The sequence below is a fragment of the Ambystoma mexicanum genome, chromosome 9, assembly GCF_040938575.1.
Source record: "Ambystoma mexicanum isolate Mex_15411 chromosome 9, UKY_AmexF1_1, whole genome shotgun sequence".
NCBI lineage: Eukaryota > Metazoa > Chordata > Amphibia > Caudata > Ambystomatidae > Ambystoma > Ambystoma mexicanum.
Genome location: NC_090931.1, coordinates 592,910,369 through 592,936,915, shown reverse-complemented (window position 1 = coordinate 592,936,915; position 26,547 = coordinate 592,910,369). Strand labels below are relative to the sequence as shown.

General features: G+C 47.3%; 1 protein-coding gene across 7 annotated transcripts in view; it reads right to left on the bottom strand.

Moving 5' to 3' along the window:
- NCOR1 (nuclear receptor corepressor 1) overlaps positions 1-26,547 on the bottom strand; it is a 2,268,409-nt gene that overhangs the window by 2,049,336 nt on the left and 192,526 nt on the right. For all 7 annotated transcript variants that reach the window (XM_069615218.1, XM_069615220.1, XM_069615222.1 and 4 more), the window contains exons 3-4: positions 2,259-2,365; positions 1,321-1,519 (exon numbers count right to left, since the gene is read on the bottom strand). In XM_069615218.1, coding sequence (XP_069471319.1) covers positions 1,321-1,519; positions 2,259-2,365 — 306 coding nt within the window. The remainder of the gene's footprint in view (positions 1-1,320; positions 1,520-2,258; positions 2,366-26,547) is intronic.

Below are 26,547 nucleotides of genomic sequence, written 5' to 3'. Positions count from 1 at the left end.
TTATAATTCAAGGAAGCAGGGTCTTGAGTACATGCCGACATATTACAGAAGGAAGGTTGTCTCCATAAATCGTAGACCACAATAATTATGTAATCAAATGGTTATGTTGCACTTCGGGCTGATTATTCATGCTTCAAAGTACTATATTTACAGATATTACTCAACCAGTGGCAATCTAAAAAGAAAACTGCCTGCCACCTCTAGAGTGGAGCCCAAACATACCGATGCAACAAGCTTCACAATGTAGACCATACCACTGCACTAGTTACTTAGCATTAGATTTCTAGCAAGGACGTTCTAGCAATGCTTATTTTCCCACCATAAGGTTCCAGTGACCAAACAGAGAAATGGGCATTGCTTCTTTCGCTAAAATCTTTTACAGATTAATTTGCGCTTCCTAATTTTGCTGGATGAACTGACTTAAAGAATCAATTTTACTTGTTTACAACTGATCCTACAACCACCAAGAGGAATTTAATAGGCTTGTCTTACAACTACTAAAACTTCAATTTCCACAAAAAAAGTAAAGAAATTTATGGGAACTGATAAGGCTGGTACTGTAATTAAGGGATATGGCAGAGGAGAGTGCGCTAGTAAGGGACAAGTCTGGTGAACTAATTTCTCTCAGGGCAGTGATCTGGCACTTTCTAGAAAAACACTCATTGATGTATTGGAACAGAACAGTCAGGGTACGGATCACTTGGAGGTTTACCAAAGGTGCTTTACCATGCTCGGAATATTCTCCACTTCCCCAAGGGGAATATGGCAGAATTCAATTCTCATGTTAACCGTAAACAAAAAGCAGACTTCATTAATGTCATCGACAGAGAAAATATAGCATTTAAACAAGTTTAGAATTCATAAGAAGCAACACAGAAATGGTTACTGTTGTAAACCACAGATTACATAGGGTTTTTGGGTGCTTTGATAGGCATGTACATTTTAATTTAGTTAATCTGATGGTGGATTTATGTATTCACTTCATATGAAAAGAGCCCCAGAGCTAATGGACATCTGGGATATGTCACCATTGTTTTCTGGACAAGCTCACTGTAATCCAACTAGTTAAAAGAATAGGTTCAAGGGAGCCAAGTGATCTGGCAAAGCTATGCCTTTAAACAAGCCAACAATAGAAAATATATGCATGCTTCAGGAGTGGGCACTGCAACCTGAAATTAATTGCAAGATTTGTTTGGGACTTTGAAGAAAAAGGGATATGTTGATCAAATGAGAACTTGCACTATTTTAGCCACAGGTTGCCATCTTGGTGGCACACAAATATGTGTGGCTTTCAATGAAGAAAACAAATTACAGCTTTACCTTTCTAAGATCGCCAGCTGCTCGAATTCCATCCTGTAAAGAGTGCACTAGTGGAAGGATAGAAGAGGTGCCAACTCGCTGAAAGTGAGAGTCTGAACCATGGTCGAGGCGAGGCCGCTTGCAATCCAGGGAGTCGTGCTCGTTCTGAGACTGAGAAGAGTGGTACTGCTGTTCATATCCCGATCTCCTGTCCTGTGGCCTAGAAGGCAAAAATACAATGGAATCACATCCTTCACTATTTCTATAAAGCAAACTTAGAGATGGAGAGGAATCTATTGCAGAAGCTTACTTCTTGGCACTACTAAAATACGAACACGGTTGGGCATTGCCAAGACCCAAAAAGCAGTGGCAGTACCTCCTCCTCGTCACATCAACACAATTTTGGTTATTTTGAATGGTTTCAAGTGTAATAACTGGATGAAGAGCAAAACAATGTGATGGAATCAACATGCTTGCATTAGCCTACAAGGAATTATCATGTAAAGGGGAAAGCCCCACTCCCAATACTTGTGTCAGAGTCAGGTAGATATTACAAGAAATTCATACTTGTAGGCAATTAAATTGGAAGTTGGATGTGCCGCTGCTCAACTCCTACCCTGGATATGGGCGTGTAATACCCTCTGCCCTACAGGAGTGCAACACCTCAGCATTGTACTACCAGAGAGTATCATATCTAAACCTACAGAAAATTACACCAGGCAACCAGAGCCATACAAACATGGAGTGCTACAAGCCAGCATTGTCACTATTTAGGCATCATTCCATACGCCTGTGATTCAAACTATGACTTAAAGTGCAACAACTAGCTCTTACTACTGAATTATAAAACATTAAAGCCCAGACCCACTAGATTCTGTAGAGAAACATGGTAACAGAACAGTTGGACTGAAATCAAGTGCCATGCAACTTTTCACTTGAATGTAATGGTAAGATCTTGCCTGTCAGGTCCTGGGTGAAATTCGGACAACAAAGAAGGTCGCCTGCGGAGCTGCTGCTGTTGCAATGCTTCCAAGTGAGATGATCGATAATCTGGGATGGCAAATTCCTAGGCAAATTAAAAAAGCTCATCAAAAAAACACTACTTAAAGCAACATAATTTATCGTCCAAATCACTGCCCGTAATAGAGCCAAGTCCTCACCATGTTTCATTTCAAAACAACCATTAAAAACACCACATCAATACATAAACAATGGAACACGTACACATATATATATATATAGATACATTGCTTTGTTTCTCATCCTAAAGAAGAACTATTTCTCATTCTTAATACCATAGCTTAGCACTTACTTCAGAGTACTTTCGCGTTCGTCCACCGTGTTTTTCAAACAGACACCCGATCGCGTGTCACGTGATTTTAAGCTTTTCCTGGAATTGTTTTAGCGTGTAATATTCACGGCAATGTGGGCGTATAAGACGCCATATTGGAAGTACCAACATATATTCACATAGCCGAAAAACAGCTACAACACAATTCATAGTGCTTCCAGGGCTACCAAATTAGAACCAACTCCTTGTTTGTGATCTTCTCAGATTTTCTTATATACGATGTGATATAAAAATGTTCTGACAAACCTCATAAGAGCTACATGTTCAATGGAGAAGAACTTCAATGCATCACAAATAAAGATGTTACTTTCGAAAGGGGGCATCGGCCACAATCTCTTTTCTACTATTTAGGTTTGCCTAGTACTCAAAGATGGCACTTAGCGGTTTCAGCACTTAGCAAACAGCACTGATACGGTTCTCGGACACCAGTTGGACTTCCTTCACTCCCTCCGTCCTGCACTCTGGTAAGGGGACTCTGGATCTGGAGGTCCTGCTTTTGGAGGGTCCTTGGGAAGCTCCTGGAGCTTCTAGCCGGATTCATTCTGCAGCAAACGTTGTACTCGACCCCGGGCATTGGGATCTCGCAGCAACGGAGAAGCACAGTAATTCGGGGATGGTGGTCCAGTGGAGTTCATCTCGGAGTTAGTTGGTCCCACTAACCCAAGGGGTGAAAATGTTCCGTCTGGAGCTTCTCTGTTGAGGTGAAAAAGGAGTTTCAGCACAGCAGCAGGGCTTAACCGGCAATTCAAAGGGTCAGGAAGTTTCAGCAAGCTTAGTTCACAGTTTCTTCGTTGGGTGTTTCTCCCAGTGGTCGACTCTGCCTGTAGTCCCAAAACACTCACCTTTTAAGCAGATTTTTCCCATTCATGCACAGCGTAGGCTGTCAATCACACAGCAGGGTGGCTGTCTTGAAAGGACAGCCAGCTAGCCAGCCAGCCAATTAGGACTAGTTCCATTCAGGCATTCCTAGAGACAAAGGACAGGGGAGTTTCTGGACCCTCCCTCACGTCCGGTCCTTCCAGACACACTGGAGCCAGCAGCGGGCTTCAGGGCTGAAGCACGCCAAAGGCAAGACAAACAAAGGGCTCAAACCTGTCTCAACGCAGAGTAAAACCCAAGAAAGACCTCACAACCAGAAAGTGGCGAAAAAAGAAGCCCGGGACATTTTGACAACAAGGGTTCAGCCTGCGGCAGAAAAGGACAACGGTAGAAAAAAGTAAACCACTGCCGCCAGCCATTTAAAGTATTGAGAGTAACAATGTTATATGAGAAGGTAGGATAAGGGGATAATAAGTAAACCCCCACATAAGATTTGTTGGGCCCACAAAGAGAGAAAAGTAATTCACTTTCACTATTCTTGGGACTGTAGTTCACCCAAGAAAAGGTATTTAAACCTCATGAGAAATCTAAACGATTTCCCAGTGACACTGCACTGAAGGTGCTGTGCGTCAACATACAAAAAGCAGATGCCTATGGAGTTTGTCAGACTCCAAAAACAGTGAAGACACAAAATCCAAAACAGGTAAAAACACATGAGTGAGAAAAAGATCGCTCACTCCAGAGTTAAAATTAAAAAGTCCAGCAAAATAGCTGGGGATCTCTAAGGTTGAAGGGAATTGGCACAGAAATGAAAATTCGGCCCAACACGCAGTAGTGGTCAAACAGACACTATTGACGAATAGTGAGGTTCATATCTCAAACAGTTCACTTGATATCATTTTTATTGAAAAGGTGGTACCAAATCAATGACCTGCATGCAGTTAAACCAAGTGTTACTAGTACCCAACAATCTTAAAGATTCTACTTGTACTTTAAGTTAAGACACAGCAGAAATATGGCAAATACCAGCTCATATGATGAATCCCTGAATGTCATTTTCAATTTTACTAATCAGATTGTCTGGTCCCTATTATGGTTGGTAAATATATGGTGGAGACTTGGTATGAACAAAAAACTAATGTTGGAATTTGACGGACATCAAATCTGGGCTGATGCAGACAATGTTTCAAGCAGTTGAGGCTGAAACCCCAAGCCTATTCTGTAATGGGGAGCATCCTCTGAGAAGCTTATTTGCATGGAAGGAGTTTAGGGGAACTGCCTGTTTTTTTGGAAGGAGTAGAGATGGTCGTCAACGGTCCCAAGCAGCCAGATGATCCAGCATAGCTGGGTCCAGTGCCCTTCTGCGTCATATGGGGTCTCACCCATTGCACAGCCTTCACATGTGGAGGTGGGGATGATTGGTTAATGGACTCTAGTTACAGTGGGTCCACTATGGCCAAAGTTCTATATCAGTAGACCCCCAGAATTAATATACTATTCGGGGTGAAAGAGAGAAATGATTTAGATCGCTTTACCTGCATCACCTGTTGGGCAGAATTTATGTTCTGCTCCTGGGATACCAAAGAATCACTGGCATCTGCCTGTCTCCAGGCACTGTGGTGGCTCTGCAGCAGAATAGGTTGGATAAGTGAGTAGTGTACCAGGAGGTAAGGGGGTGGGAGGATGAGGGCTCTTTGGTTAAAATGGATTCTAGTATCTTGCCTGGTATACATTGTTTAAGAGGCCACCCTAGCTATAGTGAACAGACACTCTGGGAGGTTAGCCAAAAAAACAATCAAGGTAGCAATGGAGAGCAGCCAAGGCTTATTCTCAGTGAAGGTCGAGTCAGGGGCCCTCAGTGTATCCACCTAGTATGGCACACAATTCAATTTAGAGAGTATATGACATGAAAGGCTATTTATAACGAATACGCTTAATACCCAGAGGTTTCTAAGCGTGCTCCCAGGGAGCTAACTCGTGTTGCTCCGTGCCGTCTTGCTTCCAAGACGAGCACGTTGCCCCCAAGCTATCCTCCCGAGGGAGCTTTTATACAGCAAGTATAAAACCATTAATTATAGGCCTTTGGACACACTGAAAAATGAATCTAACAGCTAGTATCGTGCAAAAGTCTGAAACAAATATATACTTTCTCCACAGTTCACATAGGCATTAAAAAACATGTATTCAGCATGCAAGTTACTAAAATGCATTGAAAGATGAAACCGGGAAACAAGTTAATTCCCTAACTTAAGCAGTCCAGCCTTAAGAAAAATGGGGCCTTGTGCCCAACAGTCACGAGAGCCACAATGTTTCTCCCCTGAATGTAGTCTCTGAAGGAAAAGTGCAATTCACTTGTGTTGGTGATGGGCCAAAAAGTTATTCAACAATTTCTACCAAAGGTAAGCATATCTGTTCTTATATTTCAGGTACTCTACTGAGGCTCGAAGAGCAAAAATGTGAGTGGAATGGAAAGCAAAAGCTAATGGGGACGTGTTCCCCATGTTATCCTATGGAGGGAAGGGCGCCATGGGGTGCCATATACACTGGGTTTTCTTACCCCCAGAACTCCCCCAACCCCCCCCCCTCCGAGCTCCAATTTTCTCAGATGTCCGTGTAGATCGTCTGGGGGTTTGTTCCTCCGCCATTGGTTCCAGTGCCCGAGGCCCAGGAGTTGAGAGTTCAAGAAACATTCCAGTCAAGTATACCTGCAAGATGCAACCACTGGCAATGAAGAAATGCAAGAAACAGATGCAGACCTCTGCGGGGCACTGCACAGTTTGGAAGAAGGTGTGTTCCAGCGACGGTCATCACAAACGGTCGATGACAGGCATCCTTCCAGTCATGGTCGCAGAAGTTGCTCCACGACAGGATCCTTTGATTCCATTTATTTTTATTTCTATAAGAGGTAGAAGTTTAATTGTGGCAGAAGCTGGCAGCTAGCACATTTACGGGCTTGAACGCGGAACGGCAATGCTTCTGGCGAGGTAGCCCATGAGAGAGCTGGGCAGTCCAGGGGCACTTCCAAAGGCTTAGAAGGAGGATCCTCGAAAAAGGCATAGAGACTAGTTGGTCCCACTTGCCGAAGGGCTGATTCAACGCTACGAAAAATCAGGTAGGCAGACAGGGCTTCAACTGGCCAGACACAGGAAGGGATACTGACTGCTTCAGGAGTAGTCCTTGGATTTTCAGCAGTATGTGCTTCTTAGAGGGATACTTGGCTCCAAAAATGATCTAAAGAAATGACTGCAGAGGTCCTCTTCTACATAATCTGAGCTGGAAGAAAGCCAAAGCACACCAACGTACAGGATGTACCAAGTTACTTACATGTAACTCTTGTTCTCCAGCATGGGTCTTGCATGGATTTGCATGCTATGAATATTCCCAATCGTTAAGCTGGGAATCCTCAGTAAAATAAACCAGTTTAGCTTTGATAAAAACTGCATTGTCGCTTGTATAGCCTATTGCTGTTACTTTGAGGCATGCTGTCACTTGGGGGTGTACTGCCCAAACCAATGACATTTGTCCTCCTTTGCTCCAGCCCTGGAGGCCATCTTCAGATTTGGACTGCACGTAAAGTGTTGTGCGCGTAAAGTGGAAGTTGGACCCAAGAATAGCCGTAGAGGGGAAGAAGGGAGGATTTTCATGTGAATTCATGTAAGAGCAATGCTGGAGAAGAAGAGTTACAGGTAATTAACTTGTTCCTTCTCCAGCATGGGGTTTTATATGGATTCACATGCTAATAAGATTACACAGCAATACATAAACACAACCATGTAAGGTGGCAAAACTCAACAGAAGCATCAAGACTTACTCCTGGAACACTCACCTGAAGAAAACAGGTTGCGAAGCACTGCTTGTTTGATAAGACTCCTCCCTGGAGCAGGAGAACACCAGAGAGGAATTTCGTCATAGATGCGATTGCTCTGGTGGAATGGGCCAACGGGTTTGCCTCGCAACGGCCTGGTTAACCAGCTGATGGCAATGCATGCTGCAGCCGGAGAGCCATCTGGAGATGGAAGCTTTAGATCGGGCCTTCCCATGACCCACAGGTACCAAGTTTACAAAAAGCTGAAAAGTCTTTCAAAAGTCCTTTGTGTGGGCAACATAGAATCTCAAGGCACAAATGCAAAGAACTTTCAGCAAGCGTAGAAGGATTTGCAAAGAAAACTGGCAGTACCAAAAGTTTGTTTAAAGGTAAGTCGAACGGGACCTTGGGCATAAAAGAAGGAGTCCTTAGAACCACTTTCGCTGGGTGGAACGACAAATATGAACACTTAAATGAGAGAGCCTGTATTTCACCAACCCTCCAGGCTGAGGTGAGTCACGAGGAAAGCGGTTTTCCAAGAAAGAAACTTCAATGTGGCCCAGTGTATAGGTTCAAATGGCTGTCCGATGAGCTTGAAGAGTACCACATTAAGCGCCCACGAAGGAGCATGAGCCTTCTATTACCTTTTACAGATCACTCAAGCCGGTATGTCTCTGGTATAGCAGAATTAATTTACATTATAACATCAGCTTCAACCTATCCAGCAGAGCAAACAGTTCTACTTATTCAAAGTCGAACATTCCTCCTGGAACAGTATGGCTCAGAATGGTTCCAACTCCATCCTGTGTAACTATGTACATGCCCACTCCCAACTATGGTTGCTGGTCCATCCTATTGATAACCCAAACTAATACATGAAACTTTAAATAACAGAACATGCATGCATTTTGCATAACTGCAACACCTTCCCTGTGGTAAAGTCCTGAAGAAGCCCTTGAGGAACTCTTTGACAAGTTTTAGAGACCACACAAAGAGCTTGCCTGGAGCCCGGGTGTACCGGGAGATGGCAGCCAGGTGTACCTTGATTAATGCATGTGCAAGGCCAGACTGGGCATCCAAGAGCAATTAAGGAAGAAGCTGTGACACCGTAACGCGCCATAGAGAGATCTTTGACCAGCACCATACTGTAATTTATGAGGATGCAATATACGGCCTGGTGAACAAATGTGGCATATTTCCCTGGATAGGTTCCACTAATGGCATTGGCCCTGCCAGAAAAGAAGAAGTTACTCTCTTACCTGGTAACGTTCTTTCGATGGGATGGTCCGACGACGTATTCCATATCTATGACAGGTAATCACCACAGCTGTGCTGCTTCGGAAAATTTTCAGCGTCTGTGTCCTGCGTCGATGACATCGATACGCTGTCCTCGAGGGCCTCCGTCGAGCCGACGTCACCAGATGTTATTAGTAGGATGCTCGACACCCGTAGCCTCAGTTGTAGTTTTTTCCCAGAACGTGTGGCACCAATCGTCTGCAAGTATGACCACAGAAAGCCTTGCGGAAACGTAAGCTGCAATCGCATAAGAAATTCTGTAGCGGTGCAGGCAGGGAGGGAGCGATATGGAATACATCGTCGGACCATCCCATCGAAAGAACGTTACCAGGTAAGAGAGTAACTTGTTCTTCGAGGGTATTGGGTCCTCCAACATATTCCATATCTATGACAGACTCCCAAAGCAGTACCAACGTATGGAGGAGGGAAAAAGAATTTAGAATATAGAGATTTAGAATGTCCAAACAAATTGCAGAGTAAAGGACCGCCTTGCCAAAGGCCAGATCCTGCCCATGGATAGAATCTAGGGAGTAGTGTCGTATAAAAGTATGGACCGAAGCCCATGTGCTGCTTCACAGATGTTACGAATAGGAACACCCCTCTGCAGGGCAGTAGAGGCAGCCATACCCCTAGTAGAATGGGCCCGTAAACCTACCGGAGGGTCCTTACCCGCCAAGCGGTAACATTCAGAAATTGCCAAGATAATCCATCTAGACAAAGTCTGCTTAGTACCAGCTTGTCCCAACCGCTTTCCAGCGTAACGTATAAAGAGCTGATCGTCCACTCTGACCCGGGACATGCGTGAAATGTAGAAACTTAAAGGTCTTCTAGGATCCAACCTATGGAGCCTCTCCTCTACCTTACCAGGATGCGGAGGAGGATAAAATGCCGGAAGAATGACCTTCTGGCTTAAATGAAATTCCGATACCACTTTCGGAAGAAAGGAAGGACGAACCCTAAGGACAACCCTGTCCTTATGAAACACCGTGAAGGGTGGTTTAACAGAAAGTGCCTGCAACTCACTCACTCTGTGAGCGGAAGTAACCGCAACTAATAATACTGTTTGACGGGTTAACAGTCTCAAAGGACAAGAATGTAAAGGCTCAAATGGAGCACCCATTAGGAATTTTAGAACAAGGTTCAAATCCCAACCGGGCAACTGGAAAGGTGACGGTGGAAACACATTAGTGAGCCCTTTCAGAAACTGAGAAATTAAAGGAATTTTGAAATAACACTCCTCAGACGAGCGCTTAAATATGGACAGCGCTGCCAGGTAACCTTTAATGGTACCCACTTGCAGGCCCTTGTGGGCTAAAGAAAGCAAAAAAGACAGAACCACAGGAAAAAAGGATCCACATTCTTAACCCAGCACCAGTCGCATAACTTTCTCCAACGGCAACGGTACAAGGACTTTGTTGCAGTGCAGGCCATCTGGCCGAAAGCAACACGTCCATCATGTCTTCAGGGAGGTCCCAATCCTTATACCTCAACCTTTCAGAAGCCAAGCGTGAAGGTTGAGGGATCTGACCTCTGGATGGAGAAGCTGACCCCCCTCCCGTGAGAGCAGATCGTCTCGGTAAGGAAGACGGCGTGGAGGGCAGATGGGCAAGGCAAGAAGGTCCGGGTACCACGTCCTCCGGGCCCATGCCAGAGCAATGAGGATCATCCGGGAACCAAACCTCCGTAACCTCCGCAGCACTTGCGGGATGACCCGGACTGGAGGAAACGCATACAGCAGTGGGAAGGACTACTCCACCACAAACGCATCCCCTAAGGCTCCTCTTGGAGGAAATTCCCACGAGCAGAACCTTTCGCACTTCCGGTTGACACTGCAGGCGAAGTGATCCACTTGTGGGGTCCCCCAAAGGGCAAAGATCTACAGGAGAATCTCCTGAGCCAGCTCCCACCCTTGGGAGATCGCGCTCTGCCTGCTCAGAGCGTCCGCCGTCTCGTTTTCGTCTCCGGCAGATGAACTGCCGAGATTGAAATTTCCTGCTGGATGGCCCAGAACCAGAGTTGCATCGCCTCCCTGCACAGAGGAAGTGACCCTGCCCCCCCCCTTTTTGTTGAGGTAGTGCAAGGCCACTGTGTTGTCTGTCACAATCGGGACATTCTTTCCTTGCACAGTCGGCAGAAAAGCCTTCAGGGCAAGCCTGGCGGCCCTCAGCTCCAACAGATTGATATGGAGTCTGGACTCCAACGGAGACCAGCGACCGCTGACTGTCATGAGGCCAAGCAACCTCAAGAACTCGAACGCCGGGAGACTCTGGGCATGCTGAAACATGTGCACCATCTGCTGAATGTGAAGAGCCCTCACCTGGGGAGGGAAACACTTCCCCAGGGATGTGTCAAGCACTGCTCCGATGTACTGGAGCCGCTGAGTTGGCGTCAAGTGGGACAAGGGAGAAGCCCAGCTTGTGAAGGGAGTGGCAGGTGACTGACAGATGATCCAGGACTTGCTTGGGAGAGTGTGCCCTGATCAACCAATCGTCCAGGTAGGGGGAAGACGCAAATCCCCCCCCTTTCCTGAGATACGCTGCCACCACCACCACCATGAGCTTGGTGAAAACCCTCGGGCGGAGGTCAATCCGAACAGCAAGACCCGAAACTGAAAGTGCCTGGGAGCGCCCCTGTTCTTCAACCTGTTCTTGGCAGATATGGGCCCTTTTTTACAATCATCTGCTTTGTTAAGACCAATGTTAAATGGGAGGAAGATCTGTTGCCTTGCATATGCAGACGATATAGTTCTCCTCGACAGAACACCGATCGGTTTACAGCATCTACTTGATAAAATGAATGAGTATGTGGAACTAAATAAATTGACAGTTAATCCAGCCAAATCAAACATTTTGATCTTCAAACATCCACTATCAAAAACAAAATGCAGAAACTGGAACATGGGAGGAGAACGGATAAGAACCGTTGAAACTATAAAATACCTGGGATATAACATCCATGCCCATCCAGCAATATACAAAGCAGAAAACGAAATCATGGCGAAAGTTAAACAATTTACATCACAAATGATTAAGCTAAACTATACATTTTGCAAGTTCTCCATTCTCCCATTGGTGAATTTTATCTAGCCAAAGTGGTACCAGTCATCCTTTATGGCTTAGAAGCAAAGCCGGATCTCTGGTTTACAAACTGGGACAATTTTGAGGGCCATCTATGGAAAAAAGCTCTGGGCCACCCAAATTGTGCCTCTTTAAAAAGTCCGAGATTTGAATTAGGTCTAAAATCATTGAACTGTATGGCAGACTGGAAGCTCATCTCATTATATCGAGAAATAATAACAAGCAAAGACTCGACAATGTATGGAGATCTTAGACATGAAGCTCTACTAAAGAGATCAACCATCCTCGCCTCATTAGAAGAGAAAACGATGGAAAGACTGGATGCAGTAGATCTAAATGAAGAGATCTTGGCCCTAAACCCACTTAAAGTAAAAAAAAAGACTCGAACAATGGGACTGGATTAAAACGGTAGAAAAAGTAAGAGAGGATCCAACACAAAACACTTTCCTGAAGGAGAAAAGAAACTCGGGTGTCTCTCCCGATATCTCCTGAAGTCCCCTAATAAGAAACTGCGTTCAGACTTCCTTAGAATGAGACTGAACCTTGTCCATTGTGGTGCTGTTCTGGTAAAACGCAACCAAGGGGACATGGCAAAAAAACTATGCTCAGTCTGTGAAAACCCTGCCAAACAAACGCTAAGACATGTTCTAATGGATTGTGAAGGCACATGGCCACTACGATTTAGACTTTTTAGAGATCTTGTGCGGAGGGAGGAAGACATAGTTACAGACTTCCTCTGGGATAGAATCATCTCGGGCACCAACGCTGCATTGATGTTTGCAGCAACCCAGGTCATAATAAAAAGTGGTTTGACAATCTAATATAATAAAATAAAGTAGAAGTATTTGTAAACTTTGATCCAGCAAAAATTAGGAACATTTGGCAGGGTTGGTGGATAATAATGAAATGCATATGCAAATTTATTATTTTGTAAAGGCTTGTGCCAAAACAAATAAAAAAAAAAAAAAAAAAGAAAGTGCGAGTCGCCAACCGCAAACCTCAGGTACTTCTTGTGCTTGGGATGGATCGGCACATGAAAGTAAGCGTCCTTTAGGTCGAGAGCCACCAACCAGTCCTGAAGTTGAAGGGCCTGGAGGACTTGAGAGAGAGTAACCATCTTGAACTTGTCATTCCTGAGGAGCTTGTTCAAACCATGAAAGTCCATGATGGGTCTCAATCCTCCATCTTTCTTCGAAATCAAAAAATATGGGGAATGCCATCCCTTGTTCCTCTCCGCTACAGGCACCAGTTCTATGGCTCCTTTTTCCAGCAGGGATTTGATTTCCTGCGCAAGGAGCAGATCCAGACTCTTCAAAGAGATTCCCTGGTGGATGTTGTGAGGCCTCTGCCGGAAAGGAAGGCAGTAGCCATGGGCTATGATCTCCAGAACCCACACATCTGAAGTAATGGCACGCCATTCTACAAGATGCTGCGCCAGCCTTCCCCCAACCGGCGAACCATGGGACATGGCCTCATGACTGAGCTGAAGCAGCTGCCGCATTGCCTGAGGGTAAAGAGGCAACTGCCCGAGCGGCCTTGGCACCTCAAGTACCTTGTTTTCCACCTCTGGTACTACTACAGTGGCCTCTTTGACTTGCAGCGCCTCTCGATCTACCAAAGGTAGAGTAATATCGAAAGGAACCTCCCCTCCATTGCTGTCCCCTAGGACGAAAAGGCGGAGGTTGGCGAACTGCAGTGGTCAACGACTTCGCTGCAGCTTTGGAGGTCTGCAACCTCTCATGTTCAGAAGACGGGCTTGTACATCAGGAGCAAACCCAGACTTCTGCAACTATGCAAATCTGCGCATTACAGTGCTCGCCGCCATGGACCGGCTGACGCAATCTGCCATGTCCAGACCCGACTGAACGGATTCATACATGGCATCCTTGCCATCCTGAACAAGAGCACGAAAGCCATCCTGTTCCTCCCCTTCCGGAATGTGTTCAGCCGCCAAAGAGACAATTCCACAGAGTATGAGTGAAACATGCTAAGGCACACACGGAGTTGGCTGCCTGTAAAGCCATACCCCCTGAAGACAACACTTTCTTCGCCCAGCCATCAAAACGTTTGTCTTCCCTATCAGGAGGGATGGTAGGGTAAGATGCCTGTTTTGCCGGGGCCGTAGCCGCCTCCACCACCAATCTCTCCGGAGTGGAGTGCATAGTCAAGTAGCTGGGGTCGCTACTGGCTGGACGTAATTTCCCTCATTGCCGGGAGACTCTCCGGAGCAGTCCAAGCCGCTGCCACCCTTCTTTGCAAGGCCATATGAATGGCAGCACCAGGTCAGTTGGAAGACCATGGTCAAGGATATACGTCAGGTCATCCTGCAGAAAATCCACTGGTGGCGCAGACCACCCCATGTATTCCTTCACCCTCGACATAAGGCGCCGGTAAGAGGACTCGGCGTGCGTGCCAGGCTCAGGCCTACTGAACTCAACCTCGGGAGAGGTGTCTGGACCACTGGCGTCGTGCAAGGACTGACGCAGGTCTTCTAGCTGGCTATGACCAGACACGAGTTCATCAGGAACCATACCTTCATCAGACCCTTCATCCACTTCAGAGACGTAATCCAGAGGCTGGAATAAATCCCTGGATGAGGGCACAGAAAAAGGCTCGAATACAGATCTTACTGACTTCTGCAGGGCCTTTCCCGGAGTTTCTAACGGTCTCCAGGGAACCTCCGATAAAGCCTCCTCGAAAGATGTCGAGTGCGTCTACGTGGAGCGCGGCGCCGATTGCTTCAACATAGGCCGCAAGGGCGGAGCCCCAAGCGTGTCCTTCAACAGCCTTGGCGCTGTTGGCTTCCTCAGAGGCCGAGCCTCGAGAGAGTCCTTCGACTGTCTCGGTGCCAAAGCCGTCGACATCTTCCTCGAAGACTTCACAGGCTCCGACGGTCTCGAGGGCGTCGAGGACCAGGACCTGGAGCGGGCAAGGCTAGAGCAATCCACCTTGTCCGACTGGGACCTCGAAGGTTCCCGGTGATCGCGACGACCGCTCGAGCCCGAAGCCGTGCGAACAGTGTCTCTAGCACGTTCCCTGCCAGCGTCTTTCGATGGCGCGGACAGAACAGAGCCCTGCGACTGAAGAATCGTCATCTCCTTATGAAATGAGTCCCATTCCGCAGGAGTGGAATACTTGTTGTGAAAAGCAACCCCCCGACGGGTGGAGTCCTCGGACGAGGAAGTGGACCCGTGACTGCGCTTCCGGGAGTGCCTCGAAGAGGCAGAGGAATGGCGGGACCCACTCCGGGACCGAGACCCCCCTGGACTTACGCTGACGATGTGCAGAGTCACCCCCTCGAATCATCAGTCGAAAGCCCAGTGGATTTCGACTTCCGGGGCTTGGCCACCTTTACCGACAGAAAGCTTCTTACGCTCCTGCAAGGCCTTCGATATTAACGATTGGCGCTCGTCACAATCGTCCATGGCGTGGTCCTCACCGAGGCACCAGAGGCAGGCCTCCTGGGGGTCCATTCGCGACATCTTGGAACCGCAGTCCCGACAATTCTTGAAACCCGGTCGCGGGGTAGAAGAAGACAAAGACATCATGGAAATATTCACAAACGATCAGGTTAAAAGAACCGAAAGACTAGAACTCAGAAGAACCGAGGCGCACCGAGATCTCTGAAGCGAACACGTTCGCGGAAAAAAACGGAACTGAGGCTACAGGCATCATGCGTCCTACTTATAACATCCGGTGACGTCGACTCGACGGAGGCCTTCGAGGACAGCTTATCGACGTCATCGACACAGAAAATTTTCTGAAGCAGCACAGCTGTGGTGATTACCTGTCATAGATATGGGATACGCCGGAGGACCCAATCCCCTCGAAATTAGTTTTCAAGTCCAAAGATTACAAAGTAAACACTGGATAGTAGTAGTCCAATTCCTTCAAAGTACCCTCTAAATGCTGGGTTGTTCTGACATTCCAACTAATATAAAACTTTACCAGTTTGGTGGCACTAGAGAAACAGAAAATGATGGTCGTCTCTCCTTGAGCTCCTTTCATTCTGGGGGAACATACCACATGAATCCTGCCATACCCTTTAGTTTGATGCCGTTTCGGAACACTCGCAGAGCTCCTGTAGAGTATGTGCCTGTTGAACAAGTGGAGATCCCGCGGTCTGCTCTCAGAGGGGTTCTCGTTGCAGCCCTGCGTCTTTCCCTGAGGCTGATTTGCGGGAGTGCTGGATGAAATACTCCTTCATTGGTTCGGAGTGCATAAGCCGTTGAAATTTTCTGAAAAAGGTGTCCTCCGCCGACAGTTTAGGCGTGGAAGGAGGAGGCCTCATGACCAAAAAAGCTCCAGGGGCGTAAGGGAGAGGGCTGCCAAGGGAGCAGATGCCGCAGGGAGTAAGACGGTGTGCGGTAAAGGCATCCGAGCATTCCAGTCATACACTGGATGAAAAGGATGCGCACAAGGAAAACGATGTTCACCTGAAAAACCTCTCCCAGCACCTAAAGCCGATGGCATAGGTGTAAGGGAGGAATCCATAATGGCTGCCGTGGTCTTGGCGGGAACGGCCGCCATTTTGTCAGAACCTGAGGAGAACTGCGACACATGTGGGAGTGAGGCAGGGGTCTCCACAGGCGGTTCAGGGGTCTTCATTTCAGCCTTGACACAAGGAAACTCAGCAGAGCCGGTACTGTGTGGCCTAGGATGTTTCTGAGACATGTTATCAGGCAAATTAGCCTCCAACGGAAAACTCTGGTACACGTTTTAGGCCTAGAAGACACCTCAGGGGAAACCCTGGTAACAGGGCTTTTGAAGCTCCTCCCGGACTGGGAAGACCCCGGGTAGGAGTCCCCCGGCCGGGGTGCTCTAAAAACTAAAGAACTTACCGGGCGTCTCTTCTTCTCGTCGATGACGCTCTGAAAATGCAGAGGAGTGCGCTGAAACACCTCCTCCCACCGCTCCAGACGACGTTGAAGCTCCCGGACTGAAAGGCAAATCGCTGTAGAAGCACGAGTCCCAACAGTGGCCCGGACCCAAATACTCTAAACTAAGAGGATGGGGATCCACCCTAGCAAAGATTGCAGGAAGAACAATTGGGAAAATCTAACCGGAATCACAGACGGACTACTACGCAACCGCCAAGCCGGAGCTGGAGGGAAGGACACTGGAAGGAAAAAATCTCCCAAAAGATGCAAGTGCGTCCAGTCCCAATCGTGCGTAGAAAAGGACTGATGGGCGATGCACTGGGCAGAGCCAAGGAGGGCGGAGTTGCGGCCACATATGGTACCCCACGTAATAAGAGAAGGACACATTTGTGAAAAAATTTGATGCTTTCTACAAAGTGCTCCGGTCCCGCCCCACAGGACGGAGGAATGTCCCATAACTATGGAGGAAAGGGGACGGGACGTAGGAGTAAATAGCGGTTGAGCAAGAAACTATGCACCTCCTTCTCCAGTCACTGCTCGCTAATCTATGCATAGCATGTGAATCTAAGCAGATACAAGCATAAGAAATACAATTACAGTTAGTAATTTATGCCTTCTGAGGCTTATGGATCTGCTTAGAAAACCTGCTATGCATATATTAGTGAGCAGTACCTAAAGGAGGTGGTTAGTCAGAAGGTACAGCTGCAAATAGATGTTTTAGCACCGCTTGTCCCACCTGTAAATCTGCTTTAGAAGCTGCGTCAATGCAGTAATGCGAAGTAAAGGTATGTATGGAACTCCAAGTAGCTTCTTTGCAAATAGCATCTAGGCGGACATTTGCAATAAATGTGTACATCTGATAGGGTGAGCTCTTGGTGTGAAAGGTAGGGTCTTTCCCGATAGTGAATAGCACAGCTGTATGCATTTGACTATCATCTGGAGATGGCGTTGTTTGAAATGTGATCACCTTTCCTACCAGGTGCTATAGAAACAAAGAACTGGTCTGTTTTCCTCACAGGTTTTATTTTGTTTGCGTAGTACAAGACCTTACATCTAGTGTTTGGAGGTTTCTTACAGCTGAGATGGATGGGTTTTGGAAAAAAGGTAGGTAGTTCAATGGATTGGTTGACATGGAACTTGGCTATACATTTTGGTGAAAACCTAGGATGCGTTTAACGGACCACCTTGCCGTTTTGGATAACAATTAAAGGGTCTTGTACAGAGGATGCCTGCAACTCACCGACTCGTCTTATCGAGGTGATGGCTATCAGAAGAACAAGTTACTTACCAACTGGTAACGCTCTTCCGACTGTATGTTCCTCCAACGTATTCCTCATCTATGACATGAGATGTCCACAGCTATGCTGCTTCGGAAATGTTTTCGGCAGAGGGCCCCCTGCGTCGATGGCGTCAGGTCCATGTCCCTCGAAGGCCTCCGTCGAGGCTGACGTCATCAGATGCTAAGTAGCACGCACATCCCCCGTAGTCTCCATTCTTGTTTTTGTGTCCCTCACAACGTGTGGCACACATGCCCATAATACAGCACTGACTACACTTACCCTTGTTGGAACAAAAGCTGCAATGGCATGGGGAAATTCTCGAGAGGGGTAGGTTGGGAGGGCGATGAGGAATACATTGGAGGAACATCCAGTCGAAAAAACATTACCAGTTGGCAAGTAACTTGTTCTTCGAATGGATTGTGTCCTCCAACATATTCCTCATCTACGACAGACTCCCAAAGCAGTATCCGGGGGTGGAGGAGGGAGAAGAATTTAGACATACCCAATTAAACGGCAGAGTAAAGCACTGCCTTACCAAAGGAGACATCCTGAGCATGGGAAGTATCCATGGAATAATGCTAAACACACATGTGTATGGAAGACCAGGTTGCAGCATCACAGATGTTCTTAACACCTTCTGCAGGGCTGTTCATGTAGCCACACCTCTGGTGGAATGAGCCCGCAAGCCCTCAGGAGGGTCCTTGCCAGCCAACCTGTAGCATTCTGAAATAGTGAGGATGATCCACCTAGACAAGGCCTGCTTAGAAACAGCCTGGCCTAATTGGTGTCCAGTATATCCCACAAAGAGCTGGCTATACACTCCGACCTTGAATATTTTGGAAAGAAATTCTCGATGCCCTCCTAGGATCCAACTTATGGAGTCTCTCCTCGTCCTTACTAGGATGCGGAGGAGGAGGCAGGGAGCACCACCTTCTCACTTAAATGAAATTCGGACACTATCTTAGGTAGGAAGGACGGACGTACTCGCAATACAACCCTGTCCTTGTGGAACAAAGTAAAGGGTGGCTTAGAAGAAAGTTACTGCAATTCGCTCACTCTACAAGCAGAGGTAACTGCAACCAAGAAAACAGTCTTAAATGTCAATAATCTCAACAGACAAGAGTGCAAAGGTTCAAACGGAGCAACCATCAGAAATTTTAAGACCAAATTAAGGTCCCAGACTGGCACTTGAGAAGGCGACGGTGGGAAAACATTTGTGAGCACTTTCAGAAACTGAGTGATCGGTGGAATCTTAAAATAAGAGCATTCGTCGTACGAGCGCTAACAGATAGAAAGTGCTGCCAGGTAACCTTTAATGGTTCCAACCTGAAGACCTCTGTGGGCCAAAGAAAGTTAGGACAGAACGTCTGGAATTGAGCACTGAAAAGCATCAACATTCTTTTTTCGGCACCAGTCGCAAAACTTACGCCAACAGCAACAGTACAGCGACTTTGTTGCTGGCCATCTGGCCGAAAGCAACACCAGGACAGGCGTCACATGAAACAGAGTGAGAATCAGTATACCAAGAGTTAATTTGGTGTTCTGTTCTGTATTAAAACGAACTAAATGAGGATTTGGTTTTCATTTGTAAAATAGGTTCCTAACACAGTTTGGAATTTCCAAATAAACCAGAGTTGATCCGTGAACTCGGGAGTAGGAATCAAGCCCTGCCACGACTAGGATTAAGCTAGCGTAAAGCTCAGGTCCAACCAGGATGTAAGTAAAGGTGGAGTGATTTATGGACAGAAACAATGTTATTGTGTGAAAGAGTTGTGTATAAAATGAAAGATATTATGAGAATGCGATGCATTTAGTAAACAAGATAAAGAAAAAGAAAAAATGTTGTGTTGGAATGGAGCCACTGTTTTATAATAGTGTGTAAATTTATATATGTTTGTTTTTAGATTGTGCTTTACCTGTTACGGGGGATTTGAAAGAGGTGCCCACGATCTGGAAAGAAATCGTCTGTCCTGAAGAAGGCCGTAAAAAAACTTTGGTCGTAGAGACACTAGGGATAGTGTTTCATCTCCATAAAAGGCCGAAACATGTCGACACTTGACAATAGACTAACCAAATAATATAGTCTTGTATCTGCAAACTACTGAAGAGAACATGGTGGTTTTTATTAAGGCAACAAACCCCACACAAAGTGTACTGTTTTTAAGAATTGAGCGAGAAGAATAGGTCTTTTGTGATGTACTATGATTAATATATATGCTGTTCTTTCTCTCTTTTTTAATTTTTCTAAATTGGTCTTAACACTTAATAAATTGACGTGGACTTATTGAAGAATAGTTATGTTGTAAGTGTGTGTTAATTGAGCGGGATGGTCCCATTCCCTTTCACAAAGTATGAGATATGTCTTGTATGATCTTGGCTTACTTAATTTGAAGGTGTAAGCAATGACCACAATAATTCTGTAGATCACCACGCCTGTCCTGGTTGGACAGAGTGGGGTAGCCAGTTGTGTCGCTTTAGTATTTTTCTGACAGTGTGTCTCCCGTTTTGAGATACTGGCCCTCCGAAAATAAATAATTGTGGGAGATTACATTTGTAGAGGTAACCGAAAGCAACACCTCCATCACGTCATCCAGGAGGTCCCAATCCTTAAATGTCAACTGTTCAGAAACCATGCGTGAAGGCTTAGAGTCTTGACCTCTGGATGGAGAACCCAACTTTCCTCTTGCGAGAGAAGATACTCTCTTTGGGGGAAGACGTATTGGAGGACAGATGGACATGTCTAGAAGGGTCGGGTACTACGCTCTCCTGGCTCAATCCGTAGCAATGAGTATCATGCGGGTCCCGAACCTTTGTAACCTCCTGAGAACTTGAGGAATGACGGGGATTGGAGGAAACGTGCACAGAAGCGGGAAAAACCAATCCACGACCAACGTGTCTCCTGGAGCTCCTCTCAGAGGAAATTCCCTTGAGCAGTACCTTTCGCACTTCCGGTTGGCACCGGTTGCGAACAGGTCCACCTGCGGGGTTCCCCAAAGGGCGAAGATCTCTGCCTGCTCACAGCATCCGCCGCCATGTTCTGCTCTCCAGCCAGATGAGCTGCTGTTTGGGAGATTCCTTCTTGAATTGCCCAGAGCAAGAGCTGCATTGCCTCCCTGCACAGATGGAGTGACCTTACACCACCTCTCTTGTTGAGGTAATGCATGGCCACCATGTTGTCCGTCATTATCATGACATTCTTTCCCCGTACAGACAGCAGGAAAGTCTTCAGTGCTAGCCTGATTGCTCTCAGCGGCAAAAGATTGATGTGTAGTTTGGACTCCGATGGAGACCCAACGACCGCTGATGGTCAGATCGTTGGCATGAGCCCCAAACCCTGTGAGGGAAGCACCCAGCCACGGTTGCCAAAAAGGCTCCCCCTTCATGAGATTTTCCTCGCTGGCCCACCACAGAAGATCCTGGGAGACCCTGACGGGAACATGAAGGAGATCCGACATCTTGCCTACATGTCTGGGACCATTGAGTCCAGGGAGCCCACTGAAGGGATTGCATTCTCAGGTGCGCCTCTGGGACCAGAAAAATGCACACTGGGCTTGTTGAAACTTGGAGACCATCTGGAGAATGTGTTGAGCCCTCACCTTGGGTGGCGGGCACATCCCCAAGGACGTGTCCAACACAGCAGTGTCCAACCCAGACTGAAGGGATTCACACATGGCATCCTTGCCATCCTTCACAATCGCTGGAAAGTCACCCCTTTCCTCCCCTTCGGGAATATGCTCAGCTGATAGAGATGCAATTGCACAGAGTGTGTGAAAACTTTGCTAAGGCAAACGTGGAGTTGGCCGACTTCAACGCCATACTCCCAGCAGAAAATAACTTGCGTGCCCACCCATCCATGCGCTTATCATCCCTATCAGGAGGGATAGTAGGGTACGCTGCCTGCTTTGAGGTGGCCATAGCTGCCTGAACCACCAAACTCTCTGGGGTGTTCCAACTAGCAGCAACCCTCTTTTGCAATGCCATATGAAATGGCAACACCGGGTCAGTGGACAGACCCTGATCCAGAATATCTGTAAGATCATCTTGATCAAACTGCATCGGATGCCTGGCCCAGAAAGGTACTCCACAACTATCAACATCAATATGCGATAAGAGGAGACCGCATGATCCCCCAGATCCGGTCTACTAAATTCCATCTGAGGGGAAGTGTCAAGGTCACTGGCATCATGCAAGGACTGACAGATCCTCCATCTGACTCTTCAGACATGAAATCCTCCGGAACACCAGGAGTCCCATATGGAAGGACAAAAGGACCAATATCCTCCTCGGACCTTTGTTCGTCCTCATAAATGTCCTGGAGAGACGTAAAGAAGTCTTTCCTTGGGAGAGGAGTACACCTCTTCTCTGTAACAGTCTTCACAGACTTAGAAATAGCCTTCCTCAGAGGGTCCACAGTCGCAGGGACCTCCACCAGTCAATTCGGGCCAGATGGCGTTGATGGCTCAGACAGCCTGACCGGGGGCAACGACCCGACAGGCGCACCCGACTGGCATGGCACTGATGGCGTAGACACCACCGCGACCTGGACCCGACACGCCTCTGGTGAACACCCGATGCCTTGTCCAAATGAGACCTTGAAGGCTCCCGGTGTTTATCACGCCGTCCACCCTGGCCCGAAAGTGCACGAGCATCCAGCCGAGACCGTTCCCTGTCAGGTTCATCAGAAGGCGCGGACAGACCTGTGCCTTGGGATTGAAATAGCTTCAACATCTGACCCCCGGAAAGCATCCCAGTCCTCCGGGGTTGAGGATTTGGTGGGGCAGGTCACCTTCTTCGAGGAGGCATCGTCCGAAGAGGACGAGGAAGGCGAACAGTGATGTCGCTTTCTGGACCGCCGCGACAAAAAGGACAAGTGGCACGAACCACTGCGGTACCTGGAGCGCTTTGACTTCTTCCGACGAGGAGAGTCCCCTCTCGACTAGTCAGTCGAAACACCAGCTGACTTGGTTGTACAGGGCTTGGACACCCTTCCTACCTTCAATTTCTCCTTACGTTCCCGCAAGGCCTTGACAATCAACGACTGGCACTTCGAGCAGTCTTCCATTGCGTGGTTCTCGCCCAGGCGCCTCAGACAAATTCTATGCGGATCCGTAATCGACATCTAGAAGCCGCAGTCCTGACATTTCTTGAAGCCAGACCGCAGGGTAGAAGACATGATACGGTAACTTAACAGTAACCACGAGGCGCGCAGAGTTTTACAAAGCAAACACGTTTGCAGAAAAAAACAGAACTGAGGCTGCGGGCGCCGTGCGTGCTACTTATAACATCCGATGAAGTCGCCTTCGACCGAGGCCTTCGAGGGACATCGACCAGACGCCATAGACGCATGGCGCCATCTGCCGAAAAAATTTCCAAAGCAGCACAGCTGTGGACATTACACGTCATAGATGAGGAATACATTAGAGGACAATCCATTCTAAAGGCTGTTTTGTAGGTTAGGTGTTTGAGGCTGGCCTTCTGCATGGGCTCAAAGGGTAGACCCATGAGCTCCGAGAGTACAACATTAAGGTCCCAACATGGTGGAGGGTTAGAAAATCGGCAGGTATAGTCTCTTTACTCCCTCCATCAAAGCTTTGATAACAGGAACTTTCCACCAATACACTCTGTTTTGCAAAGGGGTGTACATGAACAGGGCCGCTGTGTTTACCTTGATGGAGCAATACTAGGCTAGAGTCTAGTAGATAATGCATTTAGTGTAGAATGTTGGATGGTGAACCTTAAGTTGGATTTAGGGATTGTGATCTACACCATATCACAAACCTTCTGCACTTGTTGAACAGTGTCTTGTGTTGGGTATCCATGCCTCTTTAGGATATCCATACATCTTTGAGGTAGGTTTAAGTGCCCAAACTCCAAGACTTCAGCAACCAGGCTACCAAGTGCATAGACTGAGGATGGCGTGTTGTCCCCCTCGTGCTGGTACAGCATGTTGGAGGGGCACGGAAGTTTGATTGGTTTGCAAATCGCCAGTTTGAGCAGGTGCGGAAACCATGGTTGTCTTGTCCACATTGGAGCCATCAGGATTAGTGTGGTTTGTTCCTGGTGCATCATGTGCACTATCCAGCTCAGAAGTGATTTTGGAGGAAAGTGGGGGGATAGGGGAGGGGGGGGCATAAGCAAATTTCCCTGACCAGCTCATCCACAGGGCGTTCTCCTTTTACTCCAGTTGGGGAAACCTGGACGCGAAGTCTGGGCATTGTGCGTTTTGGCTTGTGGCAAACAAGTCTAAAGGAAGATAACCCCACTGGGAGAAGATTGTCTAGAATATCTGTTGATTTGCCACTTGTGCTCCTCGGGTAGAGGATTATTGCTCAGAGTGTCTGGTAGAACATTGAGTTCCCCTGAAACATGTTGAGCCTAGGAACATGTTCCGCTTGAGTGCCCACTCCCACATGTTTTGGGTTAGGCTGGACAGACTTGGAGAGTGTGTGCCTCCCCCCGCTTGCTTAGGTAAAACATGGCAGGGGTGCTGTCTGAGACTTGCACTGTCCGACCTGCTAGATCAGTGGTCTTCAAACTTTTTTGGCCTGGGCCCCCCCCCTGAGCAAAGTTTGGGCAGGCCGGGCCACCCCCCAAAAGTTCCAGATGGACAGTATGTAGAAATCGCTATGAACTTTTGCGTGCCATCACCGCACCCTACTCCCAGTACAGACACTGGGCTCTCCCCACCCTACTCCCACCACTATCCCAATGCTGCCGCCCATCCTGCTCCCACCACAGTCCCATAACACAAGCATACACACACCCATACACATTTAAATAAAAAATAAATCGCCATAAACGTACCTTCTGCAGGGGCCTGCACGTAGTTTCTAAAATGTCCCACTCCAGGTTGCTCTGCCCATATGTGCGAGGAGGCGCAGGAGCACCCCTTGCACATACATGCATGCAGTGCCCCAGCCAGCATTTCCAATGAGCTATGCAAGGCTGGCGAAGCAAAACACCCCCAGCGTTGCATGGCTCAGTGATCATGTGCAGCTGGGGAAATTAACTGTCACAGGCAAACAGTGTTTCCCTTTGACAGTTCTGCCAGCCCAGGAGCACTCCCTCAGCTGGAAAAAGCAGCTGAGGGAGTGCTCAGTGTTTCACTGGGCTGGCTCCTCCATAATGGGTGAGGTGGCAAGTGGGTGGACGCCCCCTCAACCATTATGGATGAGCCGGCAGGCTTGGACTGGCCTATAGGGCAATAGGGGGATGACTGTACCAAAAATGCAAAATGCTAGCGTGGGCCAGTCAAAATGGGCCACTTTTTTGGCCAATGTGGGCCAGTTTGAGGAGTTACTTCACTATGCAGCTAGTAGTTTTGACCATGGTTGCTGAATAAATATTCTTTAAATATCACAATTTGTTTACATTTGAACAAAAAATAACCCCTTGGGTACTATTCAAACAGTCTGTGACTAAAGGACTGAATATTCATTTGCAACTGCTGGCCATTTTTTCATTGGTGCCTAAGACCGTTTTATGGTCCAGTCTGCCCATGTGAGCAGCCCCTTCCCATTTCCTCCAATCGAAAAAAAAAAAAATAATAATAATAATAAATAAATAAAACTTTTGCCTTTTTTTTTTTTTACACTTTACACATTTCATGCTGGGCTCTGGCGCACCCCCCTGGAATGCGGCCGCGCCCCCCAAAGGGGGCGCGCCCCACAGTTTGAAGACCTCTGTGCTAGATGCTGCTGAAAAGCCTGCAGAGCATTGAGAACTACCAGAAGTTCTATAAGGTTGGTGTGGTTTTGGGCCGAGGTGCGTCTCCACTGGCCATGAGCTGTGTAGTGAAGGTAATGGGCTCCCCATTCGGAGAGTGAGGAGTCTGTAGTCAGCATTGCTTGAACTGGTGGATTGCAAAATAGTTTTCCTTTTAGCAGGTTGTCCTTGGACCACCAGCGAAGAGCCTGTACTATGGTTAGTGAAACAACCACTGGGTCGTCCCACTGACCGCTTGCCTGAGACCATGGTTTGCTAACCACTCCTGCATTGAATGCATGCGCAGCCACGGATGATAAACTAAGTAAATGCATGAGGCCATCATTCCAAGCAGGTGCTACAGTTATCTGGCGATCAGCTAGGTAGTGAGGTACTTGCAGCCGCATGTTTTGTACTCTCTCGTTTGAGGGGGAGACTAGCTCCTCTATCGTTTTGTAGGATTGCTCCCAGGAATTGTTTTACAACACTTGTTTATAGGCGCGTTATAAAAGCCATATCATATTATTTGACTGGATACAAGACTTGATTTCTTCTCCTTGATAGAAAATTCCAATTGAAACAGGTTGATTGTTCTTTGGGTGTTGTATTTGCAAATTCGAGGAGACCCCTGTTATTAGCCAGTCGTCTAGATACGCGTACACTGGGATTGACTTTCTGCATAGATGTGCCGCTACCACTGCTAGTACCTTTGTGAATGCCCTTGGAGCTGAGGCTATGTGAAGGTGAGCACTTTGAACGGGTGTTCTCCCGCTATTTGGAAGCACAGATATTTTCTGTGTGCTGGGAACATTGAAATATGAAAGTGCATTTTTCGCGTCCAATGTTGCCATGTTTTCCAACCTGCTTTAAGAGAATTACTTCCTGAAGCAGAGTCATGCAAGATTTTTGAGGCTTGACATAAGTGTTCGCTTGGAGCAGGTCCAGTACCGGGTTCATTGTTAAGTACATTGAATAAATACCCTGGTTTGCTGAAATGATCTCTATGGCCTCCTTTTCCTGTAGGGCTTTCACCTCT